The sequence below is a fragment of the Cetorhinus maximus genome, unplaced genomic scaffold (assembly GCF_964194155.1).
Source record: "Cetorhinus maximus unplaced genomic scaffold, sCetMax3.hap1.1 HAP1_SCAFFOLD_1741, whole genome shotgun sequence".
Taxonomy (NCBI): Eukaryota; Metazoa; Chordata; class Chondrichthyes; order Lamniformes; family Cetorhinidae; genus Cetorhinus; species Cetorhinus maximus.
Window position 1 is genome coordinate 27,501 of NW_027597681.1, and position 15,000 is coordinate 42,500.

At 50.0% G+C, this 15,000-nt stretch overlaps 1 protein-coding gene across 1 annotated transcript in view; it reads right to left on the reverse strand.

Annotated features, from left to right (window-relative positions):
- Window positions 1-15,000, reverse strand: part of LOC144676616 (apoptotic chromatin condensation inducer in the nucleus-like) — a 45,316-nt gene that overhangs the window by 6,975 nt on the left and 23,341 nt on the right. Inside the window, exon 3 of the mRNA XM_078536993.1 lies at window positions 6,023-6,134. Coding sequence (XP_078393119.1) covers window positions 6,023-6,134 — 112 coding nt within the window. The remainder of the gene's footprint in view (window positions 1-6,022; window positions 6,135-15,000) is intronic.

Here is a 15,000-nt window from a genome sequence, read left to right on the forward strand (position 1 = left end):
CCCGTTTATTTACAGCCCGGAGTGTGTACACAGGAAGATCCCGTTTATTTACAGCCCAGGGTGTATACACAAGAAAATCTCGTTTATTTACAGACCAGGGTGTGTACACAGAAAGATCCCGTTAATTTACAGCTGGGGTGTGTACACTGGAAGATCCCGTTTATTTACAGACCAGGGTGTGCACACAGGAAGATCCCGCTTATTACAGCCTGGAGTGTGTACATAGAAAGATCCCGTTTATTTACAGACCGGGGTGTGTACACAGGAAGATCCCGTTTATTACAGACCGGCGTGTATAAACAGAAAGATCCCGTTTATTTACAGCCCGGAGTGTGTACACATGAAGATCCCATTTATTTACAGCCCGGGGTGTGTACACAGGAACATCCCGTTTATTTACAGCCCGGAGTGTGTACACAGGAAGATCCCATTTATTTACAGCCCGGGGTGTGTACACAGGAAGATCCCGTTTACTTACAGCCCGGGGTGTGTACACAGGAAGATCCCGTTTATTACAGTGCAGAGTGTGTACACAGGAAGATCCCGCTTATTACAGCCCGGAGTGTGTACACAGGAAGATCCCGCTTATTACAGCCCGGAGTGTGTACATAGAAAGATCCCGTTTATTTACAGACCGGGGTGTGTACACAGGAAGATCCCGTTTATTACAGACCGGGGTGTATAAACAGAAAGATCCCGTTTATTTACAGCCCGGAGTGTATACACAGGAACATCCCGTTTATTTACAGCCCGGAGTGTGTACACAGGAAGATCCCGTAATTCACAGCCCGGGGTGTGTACACAGGAAGATCCCGTTTATTACAGCCCGGCATGTGTACACAGAAAGATCCCGTTTATTTACAGTCCGGGGTGTGTACACAGGAAGATCCCGTTTATTTACAGCCCGGAGTGTGTACACAGGAAGATCCCGTTTATTTGCAGCCCAGGATGTCTAGATAGGAAGATCTCGTTTATTACAGCCCAGATGGTGTACACAGGAAGATCCCGTTTATTTACAGTCCGGGGTGTGTACACAGGAAGATCCCGTTCATTACAGCCGGGTTGTGTACACAGAAAGATCCCATATATTTACAGCCCGGAGTGTACACAGAAAGATCCCGTTTATTTACAACCCGGAGTGAATACACAGGAAGATCCCGTTTATTTACAGCCCGGAGTGTGTACACAGGAAGATCCCGTTTATTTACAGCCCGGAGTGTGTACACAGGAAGATCCCGTTTATTACAGCCGGGGTGTGTATACAGGAAGATCCCGTTTATTACAGCCGGGGTGTGTACACAGGAAGATCCCATTTATTTACAGCTGGGGTGTGTACACTGGAAGATCCCGTTTATTACAGCCCGGAGTGTGTACACTGGAAGATCCCGTTTATTACAGCCCGGAGTGTGTACACAGGAAGATCCCGTTTATTACAGCCGGGAGTGTGTACACAGAAAGATCCCGTTTATTACAGCCCAGATTGTGCACACAGAAAGATCCCGTTTATTACAGCCGGGTTGTGTACACTGGAAGCTCCCGTTCATTTACAGCCCGGACTGTGTACATATGAAGATCCCGTTTATTTACAGCCGGGGTGTGTAAACGGGAAGATCCCATTTATTGCAGCTGGGGTGTGTACACAGAAAGATCCCGTTTATTTACAGCCTGAGGTGTGTACACATGAAGATCCCGTTTAGTTACAGCCCGGATTGTGTACACATGAAGATCCCGTTAAGTTACAGCCCGGAGTGTATACACATGAAGGTCCCGTTTATTACAGCCCGGAGCGTGTACACAGAAAGATCCCGTTTATTACAGCCCGGGGTGTGTACACATGAAGATCATGTTTATTTACAGCCCGGAGCGTGTACACGGGAAGATCCCGTTTATTTACATCCCGGAGCGTGTACACAGAAAGATCCCATTTATTTATAGCCCGAGGTGTGTACACAGGAAGATCCCGTTTATTACAGCCCGGGGTGTGTACACAGGAACAACCCGTTTATTACAGCCGGGGTGTGTACACAGAAAGATCCCGTTTATTTACAGCCCAGAGTGTATACACATGAAGATCCCGTTTATTTATAGCCCGGAGTGTGTACACAGGAAGATCCAGTTTGTTACAGCCCGGAGTGTATACACATGAAGATCATGTTTATTTACAGTCCAGGGCGTCTACTCAGTAAGATCCTGTTTATTTACAGCCCGGGGTGTGTACACAGGAAGATCCCGTTTATTACAGCTCGGCGTGTGTATACTGGAAGATCCCGTTTATTACAGCTGGGGTGTGTACACTGGAAGCTCCCGTTTATTACCGCCCGGAGTGTGTACACATGAAGATCCCATTTATTTATAGCCCGAGGTGTGTACACAGGAAGATCCCGTTTATTACAGTCCAGAGTGTGTACACAGGAAGAACCCGTTTATTACAGCCCGGGGTGTGTACACAGGAAGATCCCGTTAATTACAGACCGGGGTGTATACACAAAAAGATCCCGTTTATTTACAGCCCGGATTGTGTACACATGAAGATCCCATTTATTTACAGCCTGGGGTGTGTACACAGGAACATCCCATTTATTTACAGTGCGGAGTGTGTACACAGGAAGATCCCGCTTATTACAGCCCGGAGTGTGTACACAGGAAGATCCCGTTTATTTACAGCCCGGGGTGTGTACACAGGAAGATCCCGTTTACTTACAGCCCGGGGTGTGTACTCAGGAAGATCCCGTTTATTGCAGCCCAGAGTGTGTACACAGGAAGATTCCGTTTATTACAGCCGGGGTGTGTACACAGGAAGATCCCGTTTATTTACAGCCCGGGGTGTGTATACAGGAAGATCCCGTTTATTACAGCCCAGGGTGTGTACACAGGAAGATCCCGTTTATTTACAGCCCGGGGTGTGTACACAGGAAGATTCCGTTTATTTACAGCCCGGAGTGTGTACACAGGAAGATCCCGTTTATTTACAGTCCGGGGTGTGGACACAGGAAGATCCCATTCATTACAGCCGGGTTGTGTACACAGAAAGATCCCATATATTTACAGCCCGGAGTGTACACAGAAAGATCCCGTTTATTTACAACCTGGAGTGTGTACACATGAAGATCCCGTTTATTTACAGCCTGGAGTGTGTACAAGGGAAGATCCCGTATATTACAGCACGGAGTGTGTACACAGGAAGATCCCGTTTATTTACAGCCCGGAGTGTGTACACAGGAAGATCCCGTTTATTTACAGCTGGAGTGTGTACACAGGAAGATCCCGTTTATTTACAGCCCGGAGTGTGTACACCGAAAGATCCCGTTTATTTACGGCCCGGGGTGTGTACACAGGAAGATCCCGTTTATTACAGCCCGGAGTGTGTACACCGAAAGATCCCGTTTACTTACAGCTGGAGTGTGTACACAGGAAGATCCCTGTTCATTACAACCCGGAGTGTATACACAGGAAGCTCCCGTTTACTTACAGCCCGGAGTGTATACACAAGAAGATCCCGTTTATTTACAGCCCAGGGTGTGTACACAAGAAGATCCCGTTTATTTACAGCCCAGGGTGTGTACACAGGAAGATCCCGTTTATTTACAGCCCGGAGTGTGTACACAGGAAGTTCCCGATTATTTACAGCCCGGAGTGTGTACACACGAAAATCCCGTTTACTTACAGCGGGGGTGTGTACACTGGAAGATCCCGTTTATTACAGTCCGGGCTGTGTACACAGGAAGATCCCGTTTATTACAGTGCGGAGTGTGTACACAGGAAGATCCCGCTTATTACAGCCCGGGGTGTGTACTCAGGAACATCCCATTTATTTACAGCCCGGAGTGTGTACACAAGATCCCGTTTATTTACAGCCCGGGGTGTGTACACAGGAAGATCCCGTTTACTTACAGCCCGGGGTGTGTACTCAGGAAGATCCCGTTTATTGCAGCCCAGAGTGTGTACACAGGAAGATCCCGTTTATTTACAGCCCGGGGTGTATACACAGGAAGATCCCGTTTATTACAGCCGGGGTGTGTACACAGGAAGATCCCGTTTATTTACAGCCAGGAGTGTGTACACAGGAAGATCCTGTTTATTACAGCCGGGAGTGTGTACACAGGAAGATCCCGTTTATTACAGCCCAGATTGTGTACACAGAAAGATCCCGTTTATTACAGCCGGGTTGTGTACACTGGAAGCTCCCGTTTATTTACAGCCCGGAGTGTGTACACTGGAAGATCCCGTTTAGTTACAGCCCGGAGTGTGTACACAGGAAGATCCCGTTTATTACAGCCGGGGTGTGTACACTGGAAGATCCCGTTTATTTACAGCCCGGAGTGTGTACATATGAAGATCCCGTTTATTTACAGCCCGGAGTGTGTACATATGAAGATCCCGTTTATTTACAGCCCGGGGTGTGTACACGGGAAGATCCCATTTATTGCAGCTGGGGTGTGTACACAGAAAGATCCCGTTTATTTACAGCCTGGGGTGTGTACACAGGAAGATCCCGTTTATTTACAGTCCGGAGTGTAAACACATGAAGATCATGTTTATTTACAGCCCGGGGTGTGTACACAGAAAGATCCCGTTTATTTACAGCCCGGAGTGCGTACACAGGAAGATCCCGTTTATTTACAGCCCGGAGTGCGTACACAGAAAGATCCTGTTTATTACAGCCGGGGTGTGTACACAGGAAGATCCCGTTTATTACAGCTCGGAGTGTGTACACAGGAAGATCCCGTTTATTTACATCCCGGAGTGTGTACACAGGAAGATCCCGTTTATTTACATCCCGGAGTGTGTACACAGGAAGATCCCGTTTATTTACATCCCGGAGTGTGTACACAGGAAGATCCCGTTTATTTACATCCCGGAGTGTGTACACAGGAAGATCCCGTTTATTTACAGCCCGGAGTGTGTACACAGGAAGATCCCGTTTATTTACAGCCCGGAGTGTATACACAGAAAGATCCCATTTATTTACAGCCCGGAGTGTATACACAGGAAGATCCCGTTTATTACAGCCCGGGGTGTGTACACTGGAAGATCCCGTTTATTACCGCCCGGAGTGTGTACACAGGAAGATCCCGTTTATTACAGCCAGGAGTGTGTACACAGGAAGATCCTGTTCATTACAGCCGGGAGTGTGTACACAGGAAGATCCCGTTTATTACAGTCCAGAGTGTGTACACAGGAAGATCCTGTTCATTACAGCCCGCAGTGTGTACACAGAAAGATCCCGTTTATTTACAGCCCGGAGTGTGTACACAGGAAGATCCCGTAATTTACAGCCCCGGGTGTGTACACATGAAGATCCCATTTATTTACAGCTGGGGTGTGTACACAGGAAGATCCCGTTTATTACAGCCCGGATACTGTACACTGGAAGATCCTGTTTATTACAGCCCAGAGTGTGTACACTGGAAGATCCCGTTTATTACAGCCCGGAGTGTGTACACAGGAAGATCCCGTTTATTACAGCCCGGAGTCTGTACACAGGAAGATCCCGTTTATTACACCCGGAGTACGTACACAGGAAGATCCCGTTTATTACAGCCCGGAGTGTGTACACAGGAAGATCCCGTTTATTACAGCCTGGAGTGTGTACACAAGAAGATCCCGTTTATTACAGCCCGGAGTGTGTACACTGGAAGATCCCGTTTATTACAGCCCGGAGTCTGTACACAGGAAGATCCCGTTTATTACAGCCTGGAGTGTGTACACAGGAAGATCCCGTTTATTTACAGCCCGGAGTGTGTACACTGGAAGATCCCGTTTATTACAGCCCGGAGTCTGTACACAGGAAGATCCCGTTTATTACAGCCTGGAGTGTGTACACAGGAAGATCCCGTTTATTTACAGCCCGGAGTGTGTACACAGGAAGATCCCGTTTATTACAGCCCGGAGTGTGTACACAGGAAGATCCCGTTTATTACAGCCCGGCGTCTGTACACAGGAAGATCCCGTTTATTACAGCCGAGGTTCATGTTACGTACTGGGCAGGGTTTTTAATAACATTTCGCCACGTTTCCCTCACCTTCCGGCTCCATGGCTCCTCGAGCCTCTCTCTCCAGCCGCTGTCTCAGGAGTTCGTGCTGTTTTGCCAGGTACTGTTTGATGAAGCTGTTTGAGCTCATCTCCTCCCCAATCTACAGATACAAAGATACAATCATTACAGCTCAGCGGGGCGACAGGCATGTACACACACAGATGTACACACACTCTCACTCTATCGGTGCCACATACACACGCGGATGTACACACACACTCTCTATCAGTGCCACGTACACACGCGGATGTACACACACTCTATCAGTGCCACGTACACACACGGATGTACACACACTCTCTCAGTGCCACGTACACACACGGATGTACACACACTCTCTCTCAGTGCCATGTACACACACGGATGTACACACTCTCTCTCTATCAGGGCCAGTTACACACGTGGATGTACACACACTCTCTCTATCAGTGCCACGTACACACACGGATGTACACACACACACTCTATCAGTGCCATGTACACACACGGATGTACACACACTCTCTCTATCAGTGCCACGTACACACACGGATGTACACACACTCTCTCTATCAGTGCCATGTACACACGCGGATGTACACACACACTCTATCAGTGCCACATACACACAGGGATGTACACATACACATTCTCTATCAGTGCCACGTGCCCACGCGGATGTACACATACTCTCTATCAGTGCCACGTACCCACACGGATGTACACACACTCTCTATCAGTGCCACGTACCCACACGGATGTACACACACACTCTCTATCAGTGCCACGTGCCCACGCGGATGTACACATACTCTCTATCAGTGCCACGTACCCACACGGATGTACACACACTCTCTATCAGTGCCACGTACCCACACGGATGTACACACACACTCTCTATCAGTGCCACGTACCCACACGGATGTACACACACTCTCTCTATCAGTGCCACGTACCCACATGGATGTACACACACTCTCTCTATCAGTGCCACGTACACACGCGGATGTACACACACACTCTCTATCAGTGCCACGTGCCCACGCGGATGTACACACACACTCTCTATCAGTGCCACGTACCCACACGGATGTACACACCTTCTCTATCAGTGTCACGTACACACACGGATGTACACACACTCTCGCTATCAGTGCCACGTGCCCACGCGAATGTACACACACACTCTCTATCAGTGCCACGTACCCACACGGATGTACACACACTCTCTCTATCAGTGCCACGTACACACGCGGATGTACACACACTCTCTATCAGTGCCACGTACACACGCGGATGTACACACCTTCTCTATCAGTGCCACGTACACACACGGATGTACACACACTCTCTCTATCAGTGCCACGTACACACGCGGATGTACACACACACACTCTCTATCAGTGCCACGTACACACGGATGTACATACGCTCTCTCTCTATCAGGGCCAGTTACACACGTGGATGTACACACACTCTCTCTATCAGTGCCATGTACACACGTGGATGTACACACACTCTATCAGTGCCACGTACACACACGGATGTACACACACTCTATCAGTGCCACGCACCCACACGGATGTACACACACACTCTCTATCAGTGCCACGTGCCCACGCGGATGTACACACTCTCTCTCTCTATCAGTGCCACGTACACACGCGGATGTACACACACTCTCTCTATCAGTGCCACGCGCCCACGCGGATGTACACACACACTATCAGTGCCACGTACACATGCGGATGTACACACACACTCTCTATCAGTGCCACGTACACACGCGGATCTACACACACTCTCTCTATCAGTGCCACGTGCCCACGCAGATGTACACACACACACTCTCTATCAGTGCCACGTACACACGCGGATGTACACACACACTCTCTATCAGTGCCACGTACACACGCGGATGTACACACACACTCTCTATCAGTGCCACGTACACACACGGATGTACACACACACACTCTCTATCAGTGCCATGTGCCCAGGCGGATGTACACACACATACTCTCTATCAGTGCCACGTACACACACGGATATACACACACACACTCTCTATCAGTGCCACGTACACACACGGATGTACACACACATACTCTCTATCAGTGCCACGTACACACACGGATATACACACACATACTCTCTATCAGTGCCACGTGCCCACGCGGATGTACACACACATACTCTCTATCAGTGCCACGTACACACACGGATATACACACACACACACTCTCTATCAGTGCCACGTGCCCACGCGGATGTACACACACATACTCTCTATCAGTGCCACGTACACACGGATGTACCCACACACACTCTCTATCAGTGCCACATGCCCACGCGGATGTACACACACTCTCCTGCCGCTGTCTCAGGAGTTCGTGCTGTTTTGCCAGGTACTGTTTGATGAAGCTGCTTGAGCTCATCTCCTCCCCAATCTACAGATACAAAGATACAATCATTACAGCTCAGCGGGGCGACAGGCATGTACACACACAGATGTACACACACACCCTCACTCTATCAGTGCCACGTACACACGCGATTGTACACACACACTCTCTCAGTGCCACGTGCACACGCGGATGTACACACACTCTCAGTGCCACGTGCACACGCGGATGTACACACACAATCTCCATCAGTGCCATGTACACAAGCGGATGTACACACACTCTCTCTATCAGTGCCACGTACCCACGCGGATGTACACACTCTCTTTATCCGTGCCACGTACACACGCGGATGTACACACACTCTCAGTGCCACGTGCACACGCGGATGTACACACACACTCTCCATCAGTGCCATGTACACACGCGGATGTACACACACTCTCTCTATCAGTGCCACATACACACACGGATGTACACACTCTATCCCGTGCCACGTACACACGCGGATGTACACACACTCTCTCTATCAGTGCCACATACACACACGGATGTACACACTCTATCCCGTGCCACGTACAGACGCGGATGTAGACACACACTCACTCTATCAGTGCCACGTACACACACACTCTCTATCTGTGCCACATACACACACAGATGTACACACTCTCTCTATCAGTGCCACGTACACACACGGATGTACACACACACTCTCTATCAGTGCCACGTACACACACGGATATACACACACACACTCTCTATCAGTGCCACGTGCCCACGCGGATGTACACACACATACTCTCTATCAGTGCCACGTGCCCACGCGGATGTACCCACACACACTCTCTATCAGTGCCACATGCCCACGCGGATGTACACACACTCTCCTGCCACTGTCTCAGGAGTTCGTGCTGTTTTGCCAGGTACTGTTTGATGAAGCTGTTTGAGCTCATCTCCTCCCCAATCTACAGATACAAAGATACAATCATTACAGCTCAGCGGGGCTACAGGCATGTACACACACAGATGTACACACACTCTCACTCTATCAGTGCCACGTACACACGCGATTGTACACACACACTCTCTCAGTGCCACGTGCACACGCGGATGTACACACACTCTCAGTGCCACGTGCACACGCGGATGTACACACACAATCTCCATCAGTGCCATGTACACAAGCGGATGTACACACACTCTCTCTATCAGTGCCACGTACCCACGCGGATGTACACACTCTCTTTATCCGTGCCACGTACACACGCGGATGTACACACACTCTCAGTGCCACGTGCACACGCGGATGTACACACACACTCTCCATCAGTGCCATGTACACACGCGGATGTACACACACTCTCTCTATCAGTGCCACATACATACACGGATGTACACACTCTATCCCGTGCCACGTACAGACGCGGATGTAGACACACACTCACTCTATCAGTGCCACGTACACACACACTCTCTCTCTATCAGTGCCACATACACACACAGATGTACACACTCTCTCTATCAGTGCCACGTATACATGCGGATATACACACACACTCTCTATCAGTGCCACGTACACATGCGGATATACACACACACTATCAGTGCCACGTGCACACGCGGATGTACACACACACTCTCTATCAGTGCCACGTGCACACGCAGATGTACACACTCTCTCTATCAGTGCCACATACACACGCGGATGTACACACACACTCTATCAATGCCACGTACACACACACTCTCTCTCTATCAGTGCCACATACACACAAGGATGTACACACACACTCTATCCGTGCCACATACACACGCGGATGTACACACACACTCACTCTATCAATGCCACGTACACACACACTCACTCTATCAGTGCCACGTACACACACTCTCTCTCTCTATCAGTGCCACGTACACACACTCTCTCTCTCTATCAGTGCCACGTACACACACGGATGTACACTCTCTATCAGTGCCATGTACACAAGCGGATATACACACACACACTCTATCAGTGCCACATACACACACAGATGTACACACACACATATTCTCTATCAGTGCCACGTACACACACGGATGTACACACACTCTATCAGTGCCACGCACCCACACGGATGTACACACACACTCTCTATCAGTGCCACGTGCCCACGCGGATGTACACACACACTCTCTATCAGTGCCACGTGCCCACGCGGATGTACACACTCTCTCTCTCTAACAGTGCCACGTACACACGCGGATATACACACACTCTCTCTATCAGTGCCACGCGCCCACGCGGATGTACACACACACTCTCTATCAGTGCCACGTACACACGCGGATATACACACACTCTCTCTATCAGTGCCACGTGCCCACGCGGATGTACACACACACTATCAGTGCCACGTACACATGCGGATGTACACACACACTCTCTGTCAGTGCCAAGTACACACGCGGATGTACACACACTCTCTCTATCAGTGCCACGTGCCCACGCAGATGTACACACACACACTCTCTATCAGTGCCACGTGCCCACGCGGATGTACACACACATACTCTCTATCAGTGCCACGTACACACACGGATATACACACACACACACTCTCCATCAGTGCCATGTACACACGCGGATGTACACACACTCTCTCTATCAGTGCCACATACACACACGGATGTACACACTCTATCCCGTGCCACGTACAGACGCGGATGTAGACACACACTCTCTCTCTATCAGTGCCACATACACACACAGATGTACACACTCTCTCTATCAGTGCCACGTGCCCACGCGGATGTACACACACACTCTCTCTATCAGTGCCACGTACACACACGGATGTACACACACACTCTCTATCAGTGCCACGTACACATGCGGATATACACACACACTCTCTATCAGTGCCACGTGCACACGCGGATGTACACACACACTCTCTATCAGTGCCACGTACACACGCAGATGTACACACACACTCTATCAGTGCCACATACACACGCGGATGTACACACACACTCTCTCTCTATCAGTGCCACATAGACACAAGGATGTACACACACACTCTATCCGTGCCACATACACACGCGGATGTACACACACACTCACTCTATCAATGCCACGTACACACACACTCACTCTATCAGTGCCACGTACACACACACTCTCTCTCTATCAGTGCCACGTACACACACTCTCTCTCTCTATCAGTGCCACGTACACACACGGATGTACACTCTCTATCAGTGCCATGTACACAAGCGGATATACACACACACACTCTATCAGTGCCACATACACACACAGATGTACACACTCTCTTTATCAGTGCCACGTACACACGCGGATGTACACACACACATATTCTCTATCAGTGCCACGTACACACACGGATGTACACACACTCTATCAGTGCCACGCACCCACACGGATGTACACACACACTCTCTATCAGTGCCACGCACCCACACGGATGTACACACACACTCTCTATCAGTGCCACGTGCCCACGCGGATGTACACACTCTCTCTCTCTATCAGTGCCACGTACACACGCGGATGTACACACACTCTCTCTATCAGTGCCACGCGCCCACGCGGATGTACACACACTATCAGTGCCACGTACACATGCGGATGTACACACACACTCTCTATCAGTGCCACGTACACACGCGGATGTACACACACTCTATCAGTGCCACGTGCCCACGCAGATGTACACACACACACTCTCTATCAGTGCCACGTGCCCACGCAGATGTACACACACATACTCTCTATCAGTGCCACGTACACACGCGGATGTACACACACACTCTCTATCGGTGCCACGTACACACACGGATGTACACACACACACTCTCTATCAGTGCCATGTGCCCACGCGGAGGTACACACACATACTCTCTATCAGTGCCACGTACACACACGGATGTACACACACACACTCTCTATCAGTGCCACGTGCCCACGCGGATGTACACACACATACTCTCTATCAGTGCCACGTACACACACGGATATACACACACACACAATCTCCATCAGTGCCATGTACACAAGCGGATGTACACACACTCTCTCTATCAGTGCCACGTACCCACGCGGATGTACACACTCTCTTTATCCGTGCCACGTACACACGCGGATGTACACACACACTCAGTGCCACGTGCACACGCGGATGTACACACACACTCTCCATCAGTGCCATGTACATACGCGGATGTACACACACTCTCTCTATCAGTGCCACATACACACACGGATGTACACACTCTATCCCGTGCCACGTACAGACGCGGATGTAGACACACACTCACTCTATCAGTGCCACGTACACACACACTCTCTCTCTATCAGTGCCACATACATACACAGATGTACACACTCTCTCTATCAGTGCCACGTGCCCACGCGGATGTACACACACACTCTATCAGTGCCACGTACACACACGGATGTACACACACACTCTCTATCAGTGCCACGTACACATGCGGATATACACACACACTCTCTATCAGTGCCACGTGCACACGCGGATGCACACACACTCTCTATCAGTGCCACGTACACACGCAGATGTACACACTCTCTCTATCAGTGCCACATACACACGCGGATGTACACACACACTCTATCAATGCCACGTACACACACACTCTCTCTCTATCAGTGCCACATACACACAAGGATGTACACACACACTCTATCCGTGCCACATACACACGCGGATGTACACACACACTCACTCTATCAATGCCACGTACACACACACTCACTCTATCAGTGCCACGTACACACACTCTCTCTCTCTATCAGTGCCACGTACACACACTCTCTCTCTCTATCAGTGCCACGTACACACACGGATGTACACTCTCTATCAGTGCCATGTACACAAGCGGATATACACACACACACTCTATCAGTGCCACATACACACACAGATGTACACACTCTCTTTATCAGTGCCACGTACACACGCGGATGTACACACACACATATTCTCTATCAGTGCCACGTACACACGCGGATGTACACACACACACTCTCTATCAGTGCCACGTACACACACGGATGTACACACACTCTCTCCATCAGTGCCACGTGCACACGCGGATGTACACACACAATCTCTATCAGTGCCACGTACACACACGGATGTACACACACTCTCTCCATCAGTGCCACGTACACACACGGATGTACACACACACTATCAGTGCCACGTGCCCACGCGGATGTACACACACTCTCTTTATCCGTGCCACGTACACACACAGATGTACACTCTCTCTCTATCAGTGCCACGTACACACGCGGATGTACACACATACTCTCTATCAGTGCCACGTACACACACGGATGTACACACATTCTCTATCAGTGCCACGTACACACGCGGATGTACACACACTCTCTCTATCAGTGCCACGTGCCCACGCGGATGTACACACACACTCTCTATCAGTGCCACGTGCCCACGCGGATGTACGCACTCTCTCTATCAGTGCTACGTACACACACGGATGCACACACTCTCTCTATCAGTGCCACGTACACATGCAGATGTACACACTCTCTCTCAGTGCCACGTACACATGCGGATGTACACACACACACTATCAGTGCCACATGCCCACGCGGATGTACACACACTCTCCAGCCGCTGTCCCAGGAGTTCGTGCTGTTTTGCCAGGTACTGTTTGATGAAGCTGTTTGAGCTCATCTCCTCCCCAATCTACAGATACAAAGATACAATCATTACAGCTCAGCGGGGCGACAGGCATGTACACACGCGGATGTACACACACTCTCTCTCTATCGGTGCCACATACACACGCGGATGTACACACGCTCTCTCTCTCTCAGTGCCACGTACACACACGGATGTACACACTCTCTCTCAGTGCCACGTACACACGGATATACATAAGCTCTCTCTCTCAGTGCCACGTACACACACGGATGTACACACACACACTATCAGTGCCACGTACACACGCGGATGTACACACACACACACCCTCTCTCAGTGCCACATACACACGCAGATGTACACACACACTTACTCTATCAAGACCGTGCACACATGTATGTACACGTGCACCAAGCCTCTTTAAGCAGCACCGCCCAAACCCACGACCACTACCATCTAGAAGGACAAGTGCAGCAGACACATGGGGAACACCCACCACCTGGAAGTTCCCCTCCGAGCCCCTCACCATCCCGACTTGGAAACACATCGGCCGTTCCTTCACTGTCGCTGGGTCCAAATCCTGGAACTCCCTCCCTAACAGCGCCGTGGGTGTACCTACACCACAGGGGACTGCAGCGGTTCAAGAAGGCAGCTCACCCACCACCTTCTCAAGGGGGCAATTAGGGATGGGCAATAAATGTTGGCCTAGCCAAGCGACACCCACTTCCCATGAACGAATAAAAATAAAAGGACAGAGCACACACAAGTACGCACACACACTATCTGGACCATGCACACACACGTATGTACATATACTCTCACTCTAAGGGCTGTGTGCACACTTATGCACTGTCAGGGGCGGGGGTTAAGACCT